At 37.1% G+C, this 24,589-nt stretch overlaps 2 protein-coding genes across 7 annotated transcripts in view; one reads left to right on the plus strand and one right to left on the minus strand.

Moving 5' to 3' along the window:
* Nif3l1 (NGG1 interacting factor 3 like 1) lies at window positions 1-20,776 on the minus strand. Of its 4 annotated transcripts, XM_027941977.2 has the most exons (8): window positions 20,663-20,776; window positions 18,614-18,761; window positions 16,957-17,467; window positions 15,462-15,624; window positions 12,450-12,576; window positions 9,625-9,763; window positions 7,482-7,565; window positions 1-1,310 (listed from the first exon to the last, which is right to left on the minus strand). In XM_027941977.2, the coding sequence occupies exons 3-8, from the start codon at window positions 17,390-17,392 to the stop codon at window positions 1,126-1,128; spliced, it is 1,134 nt and encodes a 377-aa protein (XP_027797778.1). In that variant the 5' UTR covers window positions 17,393-17,467; window positions 18,614-18,761; window positions 20,663-20,776; the 3' UTR covers window positions 1-1,125. The 4 variants fall into 4 exon arrangements, with proteins under 4 accessions (XP_027797778.1, XP_071475034.1, XP_071475036.1 ...); XM_071618933.1 differs by lacking the exons at window positions 18,614-18,761; window positions 20,663-20,776 and adding an exon at window positions 18,411-18,602; XM_071618935.1 differs by lacking the exons at window positions 18,614-18,761; window positions 20,663-20,776 and adding an exon at window positions 18,394-18,602.
* Ppil3 (peptidylprolyl isomerase like 3) overlaps window positions 18,723-24,589 on the plus strand; it is a 13,436-nt gene continuing 7,569 nt past the window's right edge. Inside the window, exons 1-5 of one of the 3 annotated variants that reach the window (XM_071618937.1) lie at window positions 18,723-19,009; window positions 19,536-19,617; window positions 21,627-21,701; window positions 23,260-23,353; window positions 23,875-23,942. In XM_071618937.1, the coding sequence (XP_071475038.1) occupies window positions 19,615-19,617; window positions 21,627-21,701; window positions 23,260-23,353; window positions 23,875-23,942 (240 nt within the window). In that variant the 5' untranslated portion in view covers window positions 18,723-19,009; window positions 19,536-19,614. The remainder of the gene's footprint in view (window positions 19,010-19,535; window positions 19,618-21,626; window positions 21,702-23,259; window positions 23,354-23,874; window positions 23,943-24,589) is intronic. The other 2 variants (XM_071618938.1, XM_027941698.2) reach the window with 2 other exon arrangements.

Raw genomic sequence — 24,589 nt, forward strand, 5'->3', positions numbered from 1 at the left:
TGTTGGACAATACTTTAATAAAAGATCTGCTTTTATCATTATCAAAGCAACTTGCTCAGAAGAAAAATTGTAAATACTTTTCAACATACTATCCAAAGAAAAATCACAGCAAAAATGGGTTTCTTCCAGGCTGCTTCTATCAATTTCATTGTAAATGTGTTTAAGAAGTGATTAAGCCAGAGGGTTTGGTGCCAGACTGCCTGCATTAACTCCACCATTTCCTAGCTAAGCAGCCTTGGGAAAATTACTTAACCTGTGTCAGTTTCCTCAACTTTAAAATGAGTATAATACCTATATGCTTATTTATAAGGATTGAAAGTTAATATTTACAAAGGACTCAGCAGAGCACCTGGCATAAAATTAATACGGTATCATCAATATTATTTTGAGAGACAAGCATCATTTTGTATACTAATAAAATTACACATAAGTCACCTGGAGAAGCAATAAATTGAAAAATGTTCACTTTAACAACAAAAAAGGCAAAAAATCCTGACACGCATTTGGGAGATTTGAATCTAGGTGGATCTAGGAATAGTTACACATAAATAGACTGCTTCCTATAAATAAATATTCAAACCCAAGTTTTTAAAGCTTATGTAAATATATTTTTTCAAAGGCATAAACAGTGGTTTATTTAAGAAAGCAGATACATATTTAAGGGAGAGTAGGGGCAATGTGATGCCTTTGGAGTAAAGTGAGAAATATGCACTCAAGGAAGAATGTGGACTATCACGGAGGGGGGTGGGGAGAGCAACCCATTGGTGTGGGATGGTAATATTTACAAAAATCTTTGTATTTTTAAAGCTCTGAAAAGGCAGAAATTTCTAGATTGGCATATCCTATCTACAGTTTAATACAATGATTACTTGAGCTAATTCCCAAGAATGTTAAGTAAACATAATTTAGTAATTTTTTTATAGAGTTCTTTAATATGGTAGTTACATTTCAGTTTTTACCTTATGAGCTATAAAACATTTGGTGAACCAGATTAACAAATCAAAGATGATAATACATTCTAAGATTCTCCTTTGGAAGTATCCCAATACCACTAACTTAAGTTATACATCTGAGTTTCGATCCAAATGATTTTTAGATTGTGTCATCCTTATGTTCCTGTATGTGTTATACAACACAAAGTGGGTCCCTGTCTGTCTCTGAGAGGATAATATCAACCTTATTCTCCAAGTGCACACGCAGCATATCTTGAAGGTCAGAAAGAAAGCCTCGTTCAGTGTTGCTGTGTTCACAAAGGATGACATTTATTCCTTGGGAAGTAGCATGCAAAACATCATGATGAGACATTTCACCTAACAAAAAGGAAAAAACAAACACTTAAATATTAGACATGAAATTCTGTATGAAGTAAATGTAATACATGTAACTACATATAAATATAGAAAACTACAGTTTTCTTACATGACCCTCAGTGTGAAAAGAGGCCATCCCACTGAAAATTCTCTTACTTCCTCTGGGAAGACCCCAAGCAAGTCAGTCAGCTTTATATCAATATAATAAAATAACTGACACAGCCTATTTAGGAAGAGGTTTATTTATTTCAAAATTTTGGAGATTCAGGCCAAATGGCTTAGTGCAGGCTCTATAGTGAGGGCCATCCCTTGGATGCATCATCTCCTGGTGTGGATGGTAATGGTAGGAGCTTATGTGGGATCAAAAAAGTGTTCACACCTCAAACTTAGAGCAGGGAAGACATCTCGGGCACCAGGCTTCCTCATTTTGCAACAATCCTCACAAGAGAACTCAAGGGATCACACAAGAACTACCTTATAAGACCACACCTCCAATGACCCAAAGACCCGCTAGGCCCCACTTCCCAAAGGTTCCTTCACCTCCCAATAATACCACTCTCAGGACCAAGATCCTAACACACGAACCTTTGGGAGGACATAAAGCACATTAAATCATAGCAGTAAATCTCTAATCTAGTATATCCAACCAAAACCATATCTGTAAGAACACACACTGAAAGTGTTTTCACAATAAAATAAATGACCACTGCTAAGTAAAACAACACTTTCAGGAAGTCCCCTTCTTAGAAAAGCAATAAACACCTAAAGGGAAAATCACAGGTATACTTCCCCCAAGTTCCTCTTATGAGTTATGAGCACCAATATTTTCACAATCAACCCCAGTCTAATCATAAGGATGAAACAAGTTTAAAGATATTTCTAGATTTATTTAAAAAAAACAAACAAACAAGCATAGTATCCTTTATACAAAATGCTGGGCTGGGTGTGGTACAATAGCACACACCTGTAATTCCAGCAGCTTGGGTGGGTAAGGCAGGAGGATTGCCGGTTCAAGACAGTCTAAGCAACTTAGCAAGGTGCTAAGCAATTCAATGAGACCCAGTCTCTAAATAAAATACCAAAAAGGGCTAGGGATGTGCTTCAGTGGTTAAGTGCTTCTGAGTCCAATGCCCAGTACCAAAACAACAACAACAACAAAAAAACAAAACCAGGGGACCAGAAATGTTGAAGTGTTTTAGATTTGGGATTTTTAATATGGAAATATTTACATAAATATGTAAGATATCTTAAGGATGGAACCCAAGACTAAATAAGAAATATTTCACATACCTTATACACATGGCATGAAAGTAGTTTTATATAATATTTTAATACAACTGTGTTTTGACTGTGACCTGTTACATGAAGCTAAGTGTGGAAGTTTCCATTTTGGCATCATGTCAGTGGTGCTCAAAAAGTTTTATATTTGGGGGCACTTTGGATTTTTAAATTGGGGATACTCAACATGTATTTTTCCTTGACTAATGCAAAATTCCTAGAAGTTCTGATGTTATTGGTAGAAGATCTTTTATAAAATTATCACATCTAATGTTTTAATGAACTATTAAAATACCACTTTGTGATCTTCTGGGAGGATTGAACACAGGGGTACCCTACCACTAAGCTACATCCTGAGTCCCTTTCATTCTGAGACCCAGCCTTGATAAGTTGCTGAGGGCTTGCCTTTAACTTGCTGTTATCCTTCTGCCTCAGGCTTCCAAGTACCTATGATTTATACGCATGTGCTATCTCATCAGGATATTTGTGAGCAAATGATGACTTTAAATTTGATAGCAAAAATATAGTGTACACAATTTGGGATGCTTATAAAAACATAATTTTAAACTATATTTATATAGCCATAAATTAAGAAGAAAGTTTTTTTTAGGGGGAAAATGAGTGGTTTTATTTACAATGATTTTCAATTCTCTACCAATATGTATCATTTCACTATTAGATGTAGTTTGTTTTCAAGAACCTTTTTAAAAATCTTACTCTATAAAAGTGAAAATAAAGTAAAAGTAGAAAAAGACACTAAAGTGACAGGGTTGGAAGCCATGTTTTAGGGGAAGACAGCCTGGCTGCCCAGAATATCATGAACTCACAGGCTAGAGAAAGCACAAAAGTGGGAAAATCAGGGGGACCCTGTATTAAGAATAGAGGCCAAAGGAAAGAAAAGCCTGGCACAGTGGGAAAGAATAAGCAAAAGGAGAGTAAAAGAGACAAACGAGAAATAATTTGGTTTGTAACATGACAGCTTCCATTTGCTGATCTTTACAGTATTTTACCCATAAAGACCTAACACAATGCTATAAGGACAAAGCTGAGGAACTATTCCAGACTGAAGAACATGGATCAGCAAAAAAAAAAAAGCTATCGTGCATGATGGCGGTGTAATCCCAGGGGCTCAAGAGGCTGAGGAAGAAGGATCACAAGTTTAAAGTCAACCTCAAGAACTTAGTGAGACCCTGTCTCAAAATAAATAAAAAGGGCTGACGATGTAGCTCAGTGGTAGTTCAATCCCTGTCCTCCCCAATCCCAGTCCCCACCCCCCCACTAAAAAAAGAAATTCTATAAATTTTGATCAACCAGAAAATTTTAATATGACTGCATATAATATATGTTTTAACAATATTAAATTGACAAACTCAATAATTTTTCATAGTTATATAAAAAAATATCTTTGTTCTTAGATTATTTATTGAAGGGTAAAGTGGTATCACATCTTTGATTTACTATAAAATGGTTTGGAAGGAAATACATAAATATATATGTGGATATATATTTTATCATACTAACACATTATACATACATATACAGGGTGAGCATCACTAATTTGAAAATGTGTAACTTTTTTCAATGCTGCCAACATGATGCCACAAGTAGATGATTCCACACCTGACCTCAAATAATGGTTGTAATCAATATGGAGATATACTAAGAATAATGTATAAAATTACCTTCAGACCATGTTGATAAAATGCATATGAAACATGAATAAATTCTGTGTTCCAGGGCTGGGGAAATAGCTCAATTGGTAGAGTGCTTACCTCGAATGCACAAGGCCATGGGTTCAAACCCCAGTACCACCAAAAAAAAAAAAAAAAAAATTCTGTGTTCCATCCCTAAGATATCAACTCATTAAGTATATGCAAAATTCCAAAATCCAAAATATTCCAAAATTCCAAAACACTTCTTATTTCAAGCAGTTTGGATACTTACCCTGTATATACATATTCACACACATGAATGTAATATGTACATAATGTATACATAAAGAATGTAAAACTGTGCCACGTGTGGTGGCACATGTCTCTAATCCCAGCTGAGGCAGGAGGATCATGAGTTCAAAGCCAGGCTTAGCAAAAGCAAGACTCTAAGTAACTCAGTGAGATGCTGTCTCTAAATAAAATACAAAATAGGGCTGGGGATGTGGGTCAGTGGTTGAGTGCCCCTGAGATCAATCCCTAGTACCCACCCCCCCAAAAAAACCGAATGTAAAAATATGACAAAATGTGTAACCATTAGTAATCTAGGTGGAGGGCATACAGGAGTTTATTACACTATTTTGTACCTTTTCTATGGGTCTGAAATGCCTTCAAGTAAAAAGTTAAAATTATTATTATTATTATTATTTTTGTAGTTGTAGATGGGCATAGTGCCTTTAATTTACTGGCTTTTTGTTTTTTTTATGTGCATGCTAGGCAAGCGCTCTTCCACTGAGCTACAGCCCCAGCCCAAAATTAATTTTTTAAATAGGCACATGTCATACTATAAGATAATCAGTTAAATCGCCTATATATTGAAAGTTTATTTCAATCTGGCATGAATATGTGTGAAAATGAAGGTTCTAAAAATCTTATATTTTTAGAAGAATAGTAAATAGGGTAATGGTCAAATACATTTTCAATTTATTGTCTCAGAGCAATCACATCAGACTTGCTCAGACACTGCACCTCTCTACATCTGGATGTCATGACACTTGGAGTGCAGCACCCTTTGTGAAATAGTGCACTAGGTAATACGGCCTGGATGTGGGGCAGGACAGGCATAGAAGAAGCCACAGGAATGGTCAGAGGGTGAAGACCATACAATCCAGCTCCAGAAGTAGGAAAACAATTCTTTGACTTACTTTATGCTAAATTCAAGGAGGAGCAGAGGTGAAAATACAGTTGGTAGCAACAAGTGTACAAAGCGTGGCCTCCAAACACCTCCAAATCCTTTGAAGGGAATGATAGGCTAAGTTTGGTCATATTCCTTAGTAGTAACTAGGTCAAAAAATTCTTTCAATAAAAATTAACCCGGGGCTAGGGATATAGTTCAGTTGGTAGAGTGCTTGCCTTGCATGCACAAGGCCCTGGGTTCAATCCCCAGCACCACAAAAAAAAAAAAAAGTAACCAGTATCTTTTAGGTTGTATCTCAAGGACAGAGTAGAAAGCCTAGAAGTCAGACAAATAATCATGTACTGTCCAACTGAAATGTACATTAGAGGTCAAGAACAAAGGATTAGGACTCCAAGAGGGGCAGGAGCAAAACAATGTCAGCAAAAGCTTTACAGAGGAGATCTCTGGGTTTATCATCACAAGTACAAAGAAAAGGACAAGGAAAAGGTATTCTAGGCAGAGAAAAGAGCATAAGAAAAGGATATATGGCAAAGGATGCAATGTCTTAGTCTTCACTAAGACAGATGAATAAAATCATCAAGCCAGCTGTGATGGCGCATGCCTGTAATCCCAGCATCTTGAGAGACTAAGGCAGGAGGATTTCGAGTTCAAAGCCAGCCTCAGCAATGGTGAGGTACTTAGTAACTCAGTGAGACCCTGTCTTTAAATAAAATACAAAATAGGGCTGGAGATGTGGCTCAGTGCCCCTGAGTTCAATCCCTGGTCCAAAAAAAAGGAAATCATCAAAGGCCTTAAAACCTGGATAATAACACTATCAAATTTGTCCTTTCAAGTTAATTTTGAGCTGGGCATGGTAATGCACTCCTGTAATCCCTGAGGCTCAGGAGGGTGAGGCAGGAGGATTGCAAATCCAAAGCCAGCCTCAACAATTTAGAGAGTCCCTAAGTAATTTAGCAATACCCTGTCTCAAAATAAAAAATAAAAAGAACTTGGAGCTGGGGTTGTGGCTCAGTGGTAAAATGCTCGCCCAGCACATGTGAGGCTCTGGGTTTGATCCTCAGCAACACATAAAAATAAATAAATAAAGTTACTGTGTCCAACTAAAAAAAATTCTTAAAAAAAAAATAAATAAATAAAAATAAAAAGAACCAGGGATGTGGCTCAGTTATTAAGCACCTCTGGGTTCAATCCCTGGTACCAAAATAAATAAATAAATCATAAAAAAAAAAATTGGGGGTGGAGCATAGGAAGATAAGATTAAAGGCTTGAGACAGTATATCAGGTAGCAGATGATGCCTAGAAAAAAGGAAAAAGGTTCTAGAAAGACTTTGGCAGTTGAACTGATAGGACTTGCTGACTAGCTATGGGGCTGAGTAAGAGGAACCATTTTCACTAGTTGCACTTTAGTCTCAGCTTCTTGGTTGAGACAAGAGGATCCACTGAGCCTAAGAGTTCAAGGCCAGCCTAGGCACCAGAAGGAGATCTATCCCTGGAAAACAAAATTTTTTTTTTTTTTTTTTGGTACTGGGGATTGAACTCAGGGAAACTTGACCACTGAGCCACATCTCCAGCCCTATTTTGTATTTTATTTAGAGACAGGGTCTCACTGAGTTGCTAGTGCCTCACAGTTGCTGAGGCTAGCTGTGAACTCACAATCCTCCTGCCTCAGCCTCCTGAGCTACGGGGATTACAGGTGTGCATCACTACACCCAGCCAAAATAAATTCTTTTTTAAAAAAGGGAGGAGCCATTGTCAAGGTAACAAAGTGTTCTATTAACTGACATGATATTGGAGAGAAATCAAGTTGAGGAAGAAAGTATACTACAAAAATGCTCTATCAATTTTTGATAAACTAATAATAAATGATTAAATTACTTCTATCCTACACCAAGAATACAGTGTGCCCCCAATTCTTGTATAGTTCCTATGTAGTTCAAGTTCAAAAAATATTAGACATTTGTATTCAGTACTGTTCTAAAATCTGCTATTTCTGAATTTGTAAAAAAATAAAGCAAGGTTGAGAAAGAGAGCTTAAGGCTGTCCTACCTGTGAGGTAAAGGTCAGCCTCTACCCCCTGCAGAACGCTGCTCCCAGATCCAGCACACAGGGCCACGACTTTGATTTCGGATTCTTAAAGAAAATTGGAAAGAGAGATCAATATTTCATAAAACCCTTTCACTTTAATATTATAATTTAAATATTATAATTTATATATTTGTATTATATAAATATATAATATTTATATATTTGTATAATATACATTAATATTATAATTTATAATATTATAATTACCCAATGTAATGCAGATTACATTCCTGTTATCATCATCAGTATATGAATCATGCCTGCTGAATTAAAAACATTTGGGGGGAGGGTGGTTACCAGGGATGAACTCAGGGGCACTCAGCCACTAAGCCACATGCCCAGGCCTATTTTGGTTTTATTTAAAGACAGGGTCTCACTGAGTTGCTTAGTGCCTCACTTTTGCTGAGGATGGCTTTGAACTTGCAATCCTCCTGTCTCAGCCTCCCAGCTGCTGGGTTTACAGACATTCACCACCATGCCCAGCTTAAAAACATTTTTAATATAGGCAACTAATCCTTAATGAACCCAAATCATAGCTTTGGATGTGACTTCACAAGCCTACAAAACTCTGAATAGTACTAATGGTGCAGCTCTAGGCTTTGTTGCAATGCTGTCAGGTCAAGTAATTTCACCTGGATCAACAGTGAAAAAGATGGCAGCACTAGCTCTCCTTTCAGTTTCTTTCGAAGCTGAGAAACTAAAAGGGTCAGCTGGAAAGAGGATTGCTATCAGTGGATTTGGAAAATATGTTTAATACAGTATTTAGCCTCAAAGATCAGCTTCTGAAAAGTGAAATGACAGACATTTCCAAGCCAAAATCCTCTTAGGTTCCTATGAGCAGTCACCCCAGGTTAACGTATGGTATCAAAGTAGGGCTGTGGGGTTGGATAGAAACCATACTCCATCCATCATTCATTTTCTTTGGAACTTATTCTCAGGAGTCATTTGATTTAACTGTGCCTTTAGGTAAGTTACTTATCTCTCTGAGCCTCTATTATTACTCCTACAAAATGGGAGTAATAATACCTTCCTCACAGTCAACACCACTACCATTTACTCTAAAGTGTGCAAGTCACACTGTGCCATGTCACATGGATTACACTAAAACATAAGTTATTTCATCATTAATGCAGTCTTTATAGCTGAGGCCACCAGGGCACAGAAGAGTCAAATAACTTGTCAAAAGTCACAAAGCAGGGGCTGGGGATGTGGCTCAAGCGGTAGCGCGCTCGCCTGGCATGCGTGCGGCCCGGGTTCGATCCTAAGTACCAATACAAACAAAAATGTTGTGTCCACCGAAAACTAAGAAATAAATATTAAAATGCTCTCTCTCTCTCTCTCTTTAAAAAAAAAAAAAAGTCACAAAGCAAATAGAAGAAACTGGAACCCAGGTTGTCTGACATCAAGATCCACACCCACAACCACTGTGCACCTGTTTTTGCAGTGGGAGCTCACATACTTAGAACAGACACTCATTATAGTGCTGCCCCTCACTGCAGCTATCCCATAAATGTCTCATCATTATATTTGTTCCCAAAGTACTGGGAAAAGATAGAAGAGAAGGCATTAGCTACAGAATCAGTAACTGAACGTCACTAGATCAATTTTAAAATTTAAATTTAAAATATCACCCTTCTTGCAAAGTGTCAAAATTTATATTGTTATTGTAGCAGTCATGAGTCCAGCTCTCATCCTGGCATATGATGGGACTGCACTTTATGTCCTCTCTGGGTTTTATTGGATAGTGTTACTAATTCTGGACACTGGACTGAGCAGACCTAACACATAACATTTCCAACCTGTTATTCTTAAATAATGACTTAACACCCTTCTCTCTTTCTCTCTGTGCAACAGCAACTGGTCCTATAATGAACAGACTTCCCCTGCTGACTTGTGATGAACATGGTAGGACTAAGAAATCTCACTGTTTAAGCCAGTGAGTTGTATTCCACAGTAACCTAGCCCACACTGATCAACAAAGTAAGCCAATCATTTCCCATAAGCTGCTAACATGTTCTTTATCACTTATTAATAAAACCAAGAGTTTTAACCTTTGTCCATGGTCACCAATAGTGTATTGAATAAATGAAGGAGACATATTTACCTAAAGTCCTCCCTACACCAAGAGCTAAGCGAAGATGAGACAGTTTTAGGTGTCTTTTGATACGTTCAATCATGGTTGCCAGGGAGACAGATTCATCCAGTGTGCATAATCGCCCCATTCCAGTTTGTAGAAGCAAAGGCTGAAGAGAAACACAAATTAGAAACACTTTCCATCAAGCCAGGTTTGATGGCTCACACCTATAATCCCAGCAACTTGAGAGGTTGAGGCAGGAGGATCACAAGTTTGAGGCCAGCCTCAGCATCATAGAGAGAACTTGCCTCAAAAAAACCCCCCAAAGACTAGCCAATATCAGTCCTAAAAAATAAACTTACAGAATAGTAAATACTAACTGAAATTTTTAAAAAATATGCACTTTATGAACTTACTGTAGCACACTCCAGGATAAAGTCAGGGGAGGCAAAAACATTCTGACTACTAGGAGTTTAGAGCCTTCCAAGAGGGCATATATTTAATTAAATAATCATAATAAAAGTGGGTTAAGTACAAGGTAGGTGCTATTGTTAGGGAACCACAAAGAAATGACAACTTAATTAAGCTGGGTCTTGGGGTGAAATTTTAATTTAAGAAGGTCTAACACAGAATTGGGTCCTACAGAAAAACTAGAAAGGAGTTCAAAAGGGGTGATGTCAAGTGAAGTGTGGTAATAGAGGAGTAGAATGAGATGGGGAAGGGCATTCTAAACTGAAAGAACATGTACAAGGCACCAAAGGTGTAAGACAGCAGCACATTGTGAGGGCAGATCCAACAACAGAAAGTATAGCTGATGTGCACAGCAGATGCTGGGGAAGCAGAGGAGGCTGGAGCAGTAAGGTCTTCCTGTGTTGTGCTAAGAAGTCTTCTTAGGCCACAGCAGGTACCCAGTGAGGAGACTACTAATATCCCAAAGGAGGCAGATGAGAGTTTAGCTGTAGAAGCTCTCAGCTGATAGAGCTTATAAAGAGGAGAAACATTTTATAAATATGGGGATAGAATCTGCAGAGCTTGGATTTACAGGACAAAGGGAGAAGTTGTGGAAACTTGAAAATAATTTTTTAAAAAAAAGGATATAAAGGGGTGAGACAGAAATAAGGTCAATATTTTCATACAGTGGAGCCTGATGTCAGGTGCATGCCTGTAATCCCAGTGACTTGGGAGGCTGCCGCAGGAGGACCACAAGTTCAAGGCCAGCCTCGGCAACTTACTGAACCCTTGTCTCAAAATATAATTTAAAAAGGGTTGGGTAAGTTCTAGAACCAATGTAGGTGCCTGTAAACAGATAAATGGATAAAGAAAATATGTAATATTATACAATGGAATTCTACTCAGCCATGAAGAATGAAATTATATAATTTTCTAGTAAATGAATGATACTTGAGAACATCATGCTTCGGGAAATAAATCATACTCAGAAAATTAAGAGACTGAATGTTTTCTCGTTTGTGGAAGTTAGAGACAAATAAGAGAAAAAAAGGAGGTGGGAGATATGAAAATAAAAAGGCAAACAATGGAATGGACAAAGGTGATCAAGGGAAAGGGAAGAAGGCTGGGAAAGAGGAGCAGCTGCAGAATGAAACTGACCCACTTATATGCATATATGAATATATCTCAATGAACTCCCTTTTTATGTATATCTACAATACACCAATTAAATAAAAACAATAAACAAATAAGACAAGTAGAGTAGAGAAAGGAGATCAATGGGAAGAAGGAAAGGGAAAGGAGAAGTCCTGGAAACTGAGAATGAAAAAACAATGTTACATGTATTTATGATTATGTCAAAATGAACCCTATTATTGTATTAAAAACATTTTAAAAAAATAGAAAAAAAGACTGAAGATGTAACAGCACTTCCACAAGGCCCTGGATTCAATCCAATATACCCACACACACATACACATACAAAACTATATATATTAGATCTGAAATACTTGTGAGAAGCCAGGCATGGTGGCACACGCAGGTAATCCCAGCAGTTCCAAAGGCTGAGGCAGAAGGACTGCAGATTTAAGGCCAGCCTTAGCAATTTAGCAAGGTCCTAAACAATTTAGTGAGACCCTGTCTGTAAATAAAATATAAAAAAGGGCTGGGGATATGCTCAGTGGTTAAGCACCCCTGGGTTCAATCCCAGGTACAAAAAAAAAAAAAAAAAAAAAGAAAGCATTCTGAGTCAGAAAGTAAAGATAAAGGAATCAATATTATATGTATATCTGCCAAGTTAACAGAGTAAATGAAATGGTTTAAAGAAGGTAATACAAAAACACAAAACCTATACCCCTCTAAGTAAGTCTGTGCCCCAGAGGAAATACCAATGTTTTCCTATTCTTGGAATATCTCCCTTTCTCAAATTAAATCCTCATCACGACTTTGCACTTTTTGTTCTTCTTTGTGTGTGTGTGTGTGTGTGTGTGTGTGTCTGTATATGTGGTACTAGAAATGAAACCCAGGGCCCAGGGCCTCACACATGCTAGGCAAGCTCTCTACCACTGAGCTATACCCCCAGCTCCTCCCTTTGTACTTCTTTTAGTAATTGTTTCTGGACTGTTGATCCAACAGTATAAAAATAAATTTGTTCAACAAAAATACAGAAAAATGAAATTCATCAAATGGTACACATTAAATAAGTGCAGTTCTTTAATTGATTTGGCCTCAATAAAGCTGTGAAGAAATGCACATAATGTAAAATCAAATATAAAATACTTTTTCTTAAATATTTGTATAAATGTTGATGGACCTTTATTTATAGAATCGAAATCAGTGCCTCATTCTGCTAGGTAAGCTTTCTACTACTGAGCAACAACCCCAGTCCCATAAAATGCTTTTATTACCTTCTCCAGCGACAGAATTTCAGTCTTTTGATAAAGCTGTCTGTTCTGGGAGAGAAAAGCCACAACCTGCATCAAAGCCTTCTGAGTACAATTTAGACTGATGCGTGTTTGTTCTTCATTGTCAATCCTAGAAAAAAAATCACTCATTGGTTTGGGATAGAAAAAAATAATATATTTTTAAAATTCCACAGTTGACAAATTAGCTATGATAGAGCATAATTATATGAAACTAAGGATATGACCAACAAAACTCATTTCATCTCAAACCAATCCTTGTTCTAAAATTGTGTTTCTCAAACTGTAACATGCATCAGAATCACCTGGAGGAATAATTAAAACAGAGTACTGGGCCCTATTTCCAAGTTTCTGATTCAGTTAGATCTAGATGAGGTGCTGTGAATTTATCTAACAAAATGTCCTCAAAATTTAGGAGGTGGGGCTTGTTGAAGGAAGTGGGTCACTGAGGGCATAGCCTTAAAGGGTATATTTTGTCTCTGGCCCCTTTCTTTCTCTCTCTCTCACTCTCCCTTCCTCCCCCCTCAGTAATGCCCTAGAGCCTCCCTCCTCCCAAAAAATGGCACCAAAATGTTTTGATAATCACAGAATTCTAAAACTAAAGGACACCTTAAAATATAATCTGGGGGCTAAGGATGTGGCTCAGTGTTGAAGTGCTTGCCTAGCATGTGTGAAGTTCAATCCTCAGCACCACCAAAAAAAGAAAGAAAAGAAAACATAACCCGGAAGCATAGCTGCCAACATTGGAATCAACTGTGGTGCTTCAAAAGGACAAACAATAGCCGGGCCCCAATTAAATAGTAAAATCTAGATATGAACTGTAATATGGAAAAATTGAACTGAACTAAAAAGTCCATCAGTAAGAGAAAGAATGCTTAATGGAACTGCAATACATCATAATAAGCGACATTATACAGCAATTAAAAAAAGATTAATTAAAAAGAATGGTATAGACATAAATGAAAAGATCTTTTAAGACATGCTGTTAAGAAAGACAAAAAGAGCATACTATTTAACTAAGAAAACAATGTAAAATAAAACTATATATTTCTTCATGTCCTTGCATCTGTTTGAAAAGATACCCACTTCTCTATAAACAAATGAAAAGACAACTTGAATTAAAGATACTGGGATTGAGTAGAAGGAAGAGGGGACTATTGTATTGTTTCAATTTTTCATACCTCCTTTGTAGAATTAACTTTTCTTTTAATTTAAGTATTTATACAGTATTTAAAAATCGCAGAAGATATTCACAGCTGAAATCTTTGCAAAGTCCCAGGAATAATTTTTCTGGAGATTCTTAAAATTCTCTGGAAATACTCCAAGATATTTTCGATGACTTTACAATAAGGAATCAATACTTTTTAAAAAATCACTCATTAAGCCAGGCACACTGGCACACGCCTACAATCCCAAAGGCTCAGGAGGCTGAGGCAGGAGGATTGTGAGTTCAAAGCCAGCCTCAGCAACTTAGCAAGGCCCTAAAGCAACTTAGTGAGACTCCATCTCTAAATAAAATACAAAATAATAATAATAATAATAATAATCACTCATTACAGAGATCATTTTTTGGTGTAACCTCATATAATGATTTCAATTTTAATAAAGAGTCATATTTATCATTATTTTTTAAACAACTGTTCAACCCTCACTCTGTATACCTTGCTTTTTCTTTGTCTTTTTTGGGAGGGGTTGTAATTCTGAACCTAGGGCCTTGCCCATGCTAGCCAAGTGCTCTACCACTGAGCTAAACCCCCAGATCCTACCACCTTTTCTGGTACTTCCACAGGTATCAGACTAAAAGAAAATCACCCCTCTCTGCCCTAAATAACTAAATAATTGACCTTATAAGAGGAACTTCAATGTATTTTTCTGTTCAAGTGTTTAAGGATCACTAATTTGCCAAGAACTGAGAAAAGCAAGCCTTATATTATTACTACATAATTAGGGTCTGTCTGCATTCTCTAAAGTAAAAAGAATTACCCCTAAACATTACCAGGAGGATTAGAAATACTACATGTAAAATGTATGGTATGATCCCTCCCAAGTGGAAAATATTCAATAAATATTACCATTTTAATTATTTTGAAAAGATTCCACAGTTCACCTTGTCTGGAATCCACAGGCACATGAGAAATACACAGCTTGTAAACCAATGCCAGGAAAATATAATTTGTTTCAAACCTAAGTATCAGAGTATAATGGTTTGGACCTGAAGACTCTTCCAGAGGCTCATGTGTTGAAGGATTAGTCCACAATGGAGCAGTGGGGACCTTTGGGAGATGACTGGATCATGAGGGCTCTGACTTTATCAATAGATTAATTCATTTATGGATTCATAACTCAATGGGCTATTGGGAAGTGGTAAAAATATTAGGAGGCGGGGCCTACTTGGAAGAAATGGATCACTGGGGTCGTATCCTTGAAGGGTATATTTTGGCCATGGCCCTGGCTCCTTCCTCTTTCTCTCTGCTTTGCTGTTGCCATGAGGGGAGCAGCACTGTTCCACTACTCTCTCCACCATGATGTTCTGCCTCACCATAGGCCCAGAAACAATGGAGCCCAGAAATTATGGACTGAAACTTCTGAAACCATGAACCAAAATTAATCTCTTTCTTTCTTTGATTTCTCTTAGTTATATTGTCATAGCAATAGAAAGCTAAGACAGAATTACAGACTTTGTAAGAAAGTACTTACCTCTTGATAGAGCAAAGGGGTGGGAGCGGAAGGGGGGGTGGCATAAGGGTAAAAAAGATGGAGGAATGAGATGGACACCATTACCCTAAGTACATATATAAAGACACAAATGGTGTGAATATACTTTTATACAACCAAAGATGTGAAAAATTGTGCTCTATATGTGTAGTATGAATTGTAATGCATTCTGCTGTCATATATAACAAATCAGAATAAAAAGTAAATTAAAACAAAGAAAGCACTTACCAATAAATACACTTACCAATAAATACACAGAAAAAAGAGAAAAATACATTGTACCTAGCAGAAAAAGAAGTGACCGAAACATCTCCAATTCCTTTCACTACAGACATGACTTTTTCCAGGTCTTGGGTGTGGTTAACACTAAATTCTATTCGATGAGTTCCTTCTGTAGGGTAGTTGGGAGCTTTGGAAGGATGTATAGGACTGGAGGTGCAAGCTCCTAGAAAAAAAATTGTGGAAAACTAAAGTTCTTGTTTGTTTTTCTTTTAAGATTAAAAAGTAAGATAAACTATTCTAGGCAAAATAAATGTATTTTTTAAGATTTGGACTGGGGATGTGGCTCAGTGATAGAGAGCTTGTCTGACATACACAAGGCCCTTAGTTCTACCATCAGCACCACAAAAAAAATACACTTTCATGTTTTTGTAATACACACGCACATATATACCCCTATAGTCTAAGGATTTGGTATGGACATACAAAATCAAATTCATTCAAAAAAAAAAAAAAAAAAAATCAAACCAAGCACAGTGGTGCACACTTTTAATTCTAGCTACATGGTATGAAGATTGCAAGTTCAGGGGCAGCCTGGGCAACTTAGCCAAAGAAGAACTATCTCAAAATAAAAAATAAAAATGGCTGGGAATATATACAGTTCTGGGGTAGAGTGTCCTGGGTTCAATCTCTTGCACCACAAAGAGAGAGAGAGAGAAACATTATTGAATTATATTCCCGTATTTTAAATTTCAGAAAATTCTGGACAAGAAAGACTGACTTGTGGATTTTTTTTTTTTTTTTTAGGTGATACAGATTATCTACTGCTTGGTAAATCTATCCATGTAAAATGTACCCATTTTTTCCAGGTGACAAATGTTCATAATCTGTTGAACACATTACTAGAGATGTTTCATCATAAAAGCTTTAGCCCACAATGACTTATCAAAAGTCACCCAAGGGGCTGGGATTGTGGCTCAGCGGGAGAGCGCTCGCTTTGCACAGGTGGGACCTGGGTTCGATCCTCAGCACCACATAAAAAGAAAGGCATTGTGTTGTGTCCATCTACACCTAAAAAATAAATATTAAAAAAAAGTCACTCAAGAAAAGCTTATTAGAAAGTATTATCTTAAAATAACTTACAAAAATAAAGCTAAAACACATATGCTGAATTCCTTCATTACACTGGACATTATTAAACTCCGATGTCTCGGTCACTAACATACCAAGTATATCCTGGACAGGCCTCAGCTTTCAATTTCAATTCAAGCATTGTTTGAATGCCTGGGTTCTAGTCACTGCATCACATGAATGAAGAATTGTGAAGTTGCCTAACAATGATGAGTTCTTATGCTTTCCTTATTCATTAAGGATAACAATGTTTGGTTTTTCAAATGCAATTTAACGGCCAGACTTCAGCAACATTATTTTAGACATATAAAAATCAAATGATGTCCCCTCACCCCTAAAACAGTTAAAACTTTACTGGAAAGACATTTTAAAATTTCTAAGTATTTGTAGGAAAATGTTAAATATGAAAGAACAAGAGGCTTCTCACCAAGCCCTTTGGCCAACCAGTTGTTGACTCCCTGGGGTGCAGCATCATAGGCTGTGTGAGGAGAATAGATGCCAACCCTATTCTCCAGAGCCCGGATCACCAGGCGTTCCTTCCAGCTTTTCCAGGTTATCTGCTTCAAGGGTCGGAAGATAGGTGGATGGTAGGAGAGGATGAGATCTGCCTTCTTTTGCAGAGCCTCCTCCATTACCTCTTCCGTCAAGTCATTGGTCAGGAAGAGAATGTTTACAGTATGTGGTGGACTTGGTTCCACCAGTAATCCAACATTGTCCCAACTCTCAGCAAATGAGAGGGATGCAAAGTCATTCAAGGAGGAAAGAAGAGCCTTCAAATCCATGAAGGAACGGGAAGTAATGCAGATACCGGACTGGACAAGCCGGACTGTTGCGGGAACCAAGCGTACACAAGATGATAACATACAGAAATCAGGTAAAACTGAGTATCTGAAGTCAAAATACAGGAAATGGTACTCCGGAACACTTTAGGTCTGGACCTAAAAGGCATCAAAGCATGTGGGGAAAATATGTCATTATACAGACCTGGTTTCAAGTAGTGGCTCTGCCCCTTTCCAGCATAATGTAGCCTAAGTAAGTCATTAACGTCTGACAGCTTTTCTCTCATGTACAAAATGGAGACCCAACCTACACTGCAGGCCATCTGGACAAGCAAATAGATTAATATGTCACCTAGCAAAACCTCACATATAATATACTAATATACATTTCTTCCTCCTCCACTCTCCCCATACCTTGGTGATTTGTTTAAGTTTTGGATACTGGGGATACTACACAGTTTCATTTTCCCGCTAAATTACATTGCCAGTCCCTTTTATTTGGGGACAGGGTATTACTAAGTTTGTTTTGAACTTGCTCTCCTGCCTCAGTCTACCAATTTGCTGGGACCAAAAACATGCCCCACCAGGACTGGCTCATATCCTTATTTTTATTCTCCCCAACCTTGCTTCAACGACCCTCATCACCTCTCCATTACTCTTAAGTATTACCCTTCCAAACTCTCTTTAACTTCCTAAATAAAGCCTTTCTCCCTCCAACATAACATTGACATACTGTTATAATTCTTTTAGCTTCTATGCTAAAGCTACTGGAGAATAGAAACTATCTTTAATAAATCTCAGCATCAGCAATCCCAGTTCCTCGAGATTCTGAGGCAGGAGGATCACAGATCACAAAATTAAAGCCAGTCTGGGCAACTTAGAGATACTGCCTCAAACTAAAACATAAAAAAAATCTGGGGATGTAGCTCAGTGGTAGAGTCCTACTGGGTTCAATCCCCAGTACCACGAAACGAACAAAACATAAAGCAGGGGATAGTGTAAGCGTAAGCCTTGTTTGCTATTGTTAGTAACATTAGTAGGGCGCTACAAACTACAAAATGTTCCCTCTACATCACTTCATCTACTTTCATTTCAGTGCCACCTCAAGCCCTTTCCAGGACAAGAGCCAGGTAGGGCAGCCGTTCTTGAGTCAGGACCAGCAAGTGTCTCTCGTATGCCGAAACAGTTTTCTTCCCTAATGTTCTTTCTCGGCAGCACTCCAAAACAATCACAATCAACCCTAACCAAGACTTGAGGCAAAGAGCACAACTACCCCAGTAAGTTTTGAAATCGCCCACTACTCACCGGTTCCGGAAACTCTCCTGTGCGTCACTTCCGGTACTGAGCTTATTTTCCTCCACGCGGCGCCGGGCGGAAGTGGTCCAGACCATTTTACTTCCGAGTCTAAAGCATTGCTTTGTTTGGCCAGGTAGTTCCGGATTATGTTGTTTCTCTGTTTGTGATTATTAATAAAGATCTCTTTCACTGTCAAATTCAGGTGTAGGATAAGTAACATTATCCCTCTAGTTCTATTCGTTTTGGTTTGCTGTAGGAGGAGAGGGGAGATAAAAGGAATTCACATAAGGGGCCCCACGCTTGACTTCTGGTGGCCCAAAGAAACTACAATTTCGAGTCAACAGACCTGCGGTTTAAGGCGATTGTATCTTTCCTGTTTTAACAACGACTGTGCTAACCGAAGTGGTAAGTATGGAATATCATTTATTTTTTCATTTACTTATTCAGATGTTTGGTGAGCTCTGTGTTGGCACTGTTTTAGTTTTCCGGATACTCTAGTGAACATTCTGTTCGGCGAGAGTGTTATTGTCAAGTCAATGGGAAAATATGTAGTATATTAGTGATCAATATTATGGGAGAAAGAAATAGGGCAGGTCTTAGGGTTAAAACAATTTTAAATAGGGTCAGTAAGACCTGACATTTGAGCGCAGACTTGGAAATGAGGAAATTGGCCCTTTCAAATGTTTGAATGTAAGTCTTCCAAATAAAGGAAATACCCAGTGCCTAGACTCTAAAGTCCGCGTATAACAGGTTTGTCCTACAAAGAGGGTCGGGAAGATCAGGGGAAGTAGGAGATTGGGGGCTTGAGTTGAGTAGGCTATTCTCTTTACTTCTATGATGCAATTTAAGACTTTTTCTTTAAAACAGTAAATATAATCGTGTGTGAGTGAACGAGATAGGAAAAAAATGAACTGATTCTTTTTTCTTTTAGGAATAGAAACTTATTTTCAAGATTTTCTCTGAAAGACTGAGAAATTAAATCGTACTTCCTGAAACCATCACGAAGAAAAATGGTAAGCTTTACAGAATTCTTTTAAATTCTTTCATTATAAGTAATTTTTAGAAATTTGGCCAAGGAAAATAAAAATACAAGGAAATTTCAGTGACAAGATAAACAAATGATAGATTATCAAAGCATACAATGTAGAATGATTTTTTAAAAATTTTGTTGGTGAATTATAATTTTGAGACCCTGTCTCAAAAAACAAAACAAAAAAACTTAAGTTCTGAGGCTGGCCTCCAACTTGTTCTCCTGTCTCAGTGTACCTAGTAACTATGACCATAGGTGTTTGCCACTACACCTGGCAAATTTTTCATACTTTCACTTAAAATACACAGAATTTATTTTTTATGGAAAAAAATTGATAATGAAAAAGATGAGTTGGATTATCAGAAGACAATAGTAAATATAATCATTTAAATTGAATTCCTTTGCTCTCAGTCTAAGGAGAGCAACTAGAACTCAAAGAAGAAGAAAAGCAATAAAAGTGCCCTGTTCTTCCCCCAACATATATTCCTATCACCATCTTCAACATAATTCTATTCTATTAGATACTATTTTAAGAAGATAAGTGAGCCCAGTGCCATGAAGCACACCTGTAGTCCCAGCGACTCAAGAGGCTGAGGCCAGAGGATTACAAATTTGAGACCAGCTGCAACAACTTAGTGAGGCCCTAAGCAATTTAGTGAGACTCTGTCTCATAATAAAAAATAAAAAAGGCTGAGAATGTGCCTCAGGGTTAAGCACCCCTGCCAAATATATAAATAAATAAATGAAAAAGAAAGCCTTTTCCAAATGTTTTTTACCCTCTCTAAAATAGGATAACAGGATGGCAAAGGTATATACAAACCAAAACAACAAATACTACAGAATATAAAATAAATAAAAAGCAATTAAAGAGCACTATGGTTACCTCTGCAAAGGATATAGAAACATTGACAACTTTTTAGCTTTTGTTATGTATAGTCAAGAAAGGAATTTTTTAAAATCCTATTAGAATTAAACTACCTACAGGAAATAATGGATACTATGTTTTGAGGAAATAATTTCTTACTTACCATTTTCCAACAAAAGTGATGTTGGTGGGGCTGGAGTTGTGGCTCAGTGGTAGAATGCTCGCCTAGCATGCACAAGGAACTGGGTTTGATCCTCAGCACCACATAAATGTAAAATAAAGATATTGAGTCCACCTAAAACTGAAAAATAAATATTAAAAAAATGATGTTTGTGACATAAAGCAATAATATATGACAATTATTTTTATTTTTTAAAACAGCATTCTTTTTTATTTTTTTAGTTGTAGTTAGACACAATATTTTTATTTATTTTTATGTGGTGCTGAGGATCGAACCCAGTGCCTCACACGTGTGAGGCGGGCGCTCTACCACTCAGCTATAGCCCCAGCCCAATTATTTTTATTTTTATTCATGAAAAAGTCAAACCTAAATAATTATTCTTGGGCTGGGGTTGTGGCTCAGTGGTAGAGTGTTTGCCTAGCACTTGTGAGGTACTGGGTTCGATCTTCAGCACTGCATAAAAATAAATAAATGAAAAAAAGGTATTGTGTCCATATACAACTAAAAAGTTCAAAAAATTATTCTCTTTTTTTGATATTTATTTTTTAGGTGTAGATGGACATAACATAATGCTTTTATTTTTATGTGGTGCTGAGGATCGAACCCAGGTCCCTCCCGTGCGAGGCGAACACTCCACCGCTGAGCCACAATCCCAACCCCTCAAAAATTATTCTCATCACAATATTTGCTTCCAATTTTTTTTTTAGCAGAGATACCACTTTGCACTAACATTGATGTTTGTCTTTTGGAGTTTTTCCCTGCTGTTGAAATAAATTTGGGGTAAGAAGTACAACTCATCTCAGAGCTGATATGTAGTTGGGTCATCTTTTAAGCAGTATTTCTGTTTTTAATTAGATTATCATCTTGAATCTAGTCAGGGAAATAATACAGTATCTGTAGTCACATAAAGAAATCTCATTTGTTCAATATTCTCTCTCCTTTTTAGTCTGTGACATTGCATACAGATGTAGGTGACATTAAAATAGAAGTCTTCTGTGAGAGGACTCCCAAAACATGTGAGGTGAGTAACGTATGTACATATTAAAAATAATGCAATCAGGCATAACTTTCCTATGTTCATATATGAATAACACGACCAGTGTAACTGTATATCATGTACTACCACAAAAATGGGAAGTTAGGGGTGGGGTTGTGGCTCGGTGTTAGAAAGCTCTCGTCTAGCGCATGCAAGGCGCTGGGTTCGATCCTCAGCACCACATAAAAATAAATAAATAAAATAAAGGTATTGTGTCCAACTACAACTAAAAAATAAATATTAAAAAAAAATGGGGCTGGGGTTGTGGCTCAGTGGTAGAGCGCTTGCCTAGCATGTGTGAGGCATTGGGTTCGATTCTCAGCACCACATATAAATAAATAAAGGTCCATCTACAACTAATAAAATATTTTTTTTTAAAAAATGGGCGGGGGCTGGCATGTGGTTCAGCTGTAGAGCATTTGCCTAGCATGTGCAAGGCACTGGTTTCGATCCTCAGCACCACATAAAATAAATAAATAAAATAAAGGTCTAAAAAATGGGAAATTATATTCCATATTCCATGATATGCCAAAATACATTCTACTGTTATGTACAACCAAAAAGAACAAATAAAAAATCAATAATGCAAGCTGGGCAATGTGGCACACGCCAATAATCACAGTGACTCAGGAGGCTGAGGCAGGAGGATTGTGAGTACAAAGCCAGCCCCACCAACTAACTTAGTGAGGCCCTAAGCAACTTAGTGAGACCTATCTCAATAAAATAGAAAAAAGGGCTGGGGATGTGGTTAAGGGAAAAAGAGAGAGAGAAAGCTGTGTGTATTCATTCCGTTACTGGTGAAAGGTTATCTTGCCAGGATCTGGGAATACAGTGGTGAACAAGAGACACTCCTTGCTCTTGTGGAGCTAATCTAGCTGGGAAAATAGATAGGACATGAAGACTAAATGATTCTAAAAGGTAAAGTAGAGTATTGAGGTACAGAATAATACAATAGGAAAGAAGCTAATTAAGGTATGGACAGATCTACCCAAGAAACTAATAATCAAACTTGAGTGCAGAAGGTATGAAATCATCTCAATGGAAAGAGATGTGAAAAGAACATTTTAGGTACTGAGAGTGTAGCTCAGTGATAGAGCCATTGTCTAGCATGTGTGAGGTTCTGAATTCAAATCTCAGCACCCCAAAAACCAAACCAAAAAATTCTACATATAGAAGTAGCAGGTACAGAGTCCCCAGGGAAAACCTTACCCTTTTGGATGAATTGCCAAAATGCTAATAGGCTCAGCATAGTAAGCAACAGAGAAAGGATTATTATCATATGAAATGCAGAGGGGAGCCAGATCATGTAGGCCTTGTTAAGCCCTGCTAATAAGGACTAAGACTTTATATTTTATTTTATTCTGAGAGCAAAGGGAAGCTTTCTAAAGGGTTTTTGGCAGGGAAGTGACATTACCAAAGTAATACCTAAAAACCATATTTAATATCACTGCTATCATGTTTTTTCAGTAAATATGATTGGTTCTTTATCTAAAGTGCATTTCTGCTGTACTATTTCTCAATCATCATTTTTTTTTCTCTTCAGAATTTCTTGGCTCTTTGTGCCAGTAATTACTACAACGGCTGTATATTTCATAGAAATATCAAGGGTTTCATGGTTCAAACAGGAGATCCAACAGGTAAATTTTTCCATTAACTAACATCAGAGGAATTAGATGTATAATATGAAGAAGAGGGTGAAAAGAATAATGGAAAAACAAAGCATGTGGTGTCTGTATAATGGGCTCCTTATAACAGCAAGAAACTTTGAAGCAGATGGTATTCACACTTGCCCATAAATTCTGACTGATATTATTAAGGAGAGTTTTCTTTCTTTTTTTGATAGATGTATTTTATTTTTCTGGTTTGTATGAAAGCTGGGGAACTACAATATAAAATTTTATTTGTATTTAAAGTGTTATGCTCTAAAGTTCCCCTAAGTTTTAGAAATTGAATGTTTTTTTTTTTAACTTTAAATATATCTTTTGGGGGCTGGGACTGTAGCTTAGTGGCAGAGCACTTGCCTAGCATGCATGAGGCACTAGGTTCAATCCTCAGCACCACATAAAAATAAACAAAATAAAGTCATGTTGTCCATCTATAACTACAAACAAATTTTTAAAAAATATATATCTTTTGATTTTCTTGTCTTGTAATATAGGTACTGGAAGAGGAGGTAACAGTATCTGGGGCAAGAAGTTTGAGGATGAATATAGTGAATATCTGAAGGTATATCCCAGTGCTTCAGAATTTTATTTTCTCTCTGGTTACACTTGGAGACATTGACAGATGTGTTGTAGTAACACAAGTTGATATTATTACTAACTACTTTTTAGTGTTTGATAAATGAAGTTAGGGAGAAAATATAAATGGCAATTCTAGCCTGACACATGTACTGGAGTCCCACCACCTCATTGATCTTGATAGTGAGCTCATCTTTTGAGTCCAACCTGAAATGTTTAACTTGCAGTATACCGAAGAAGCTTAATGTCTCACCATAAAGTTCCTGTTGAATGTCATGAATCACTGACCTTTTTTGAGAGGGGAAGGAAATATTGTCTCTTAGCTAATCAATTGCTTATTATCAACCCCCATCTTTTATCATCTTGTTAGATGATTGAACATTCATGTAGTAATATAACTTAACACTTGGGGTAGATCTCAAGTATTTTAAAGAATTAATGACCACGTCTTATACCAGTTGAAAACCAGAGATCTTGGGGTAGATCTCAAGTATTTTAAATATAAAAATGATAAAATTAGGGATTTTTTATTTTCTTTGTTAACTTTTTTCTGTATTTTTCAAGCTTTAAAGAATTTGTTTTTCCTGAAATTAAGAAAATCTAGTGAGGCATGGTGGCAGATGCTTGTACTCC

Source organism: Marmota flaviventris, chromosome 11, assembly GCF_047511675.1.
Source record: "Marmota flaviventris isolate mMarFla1 chromosome 11, mMarFla1.hap1, whole genome shotgun sequence".
NCBI classification, from domain to species: Eukaryota; Metazoa; Chordata; class Mammalia; order Rodentia; family Sciuridae; genus Marmota; species Marmota flaviventris.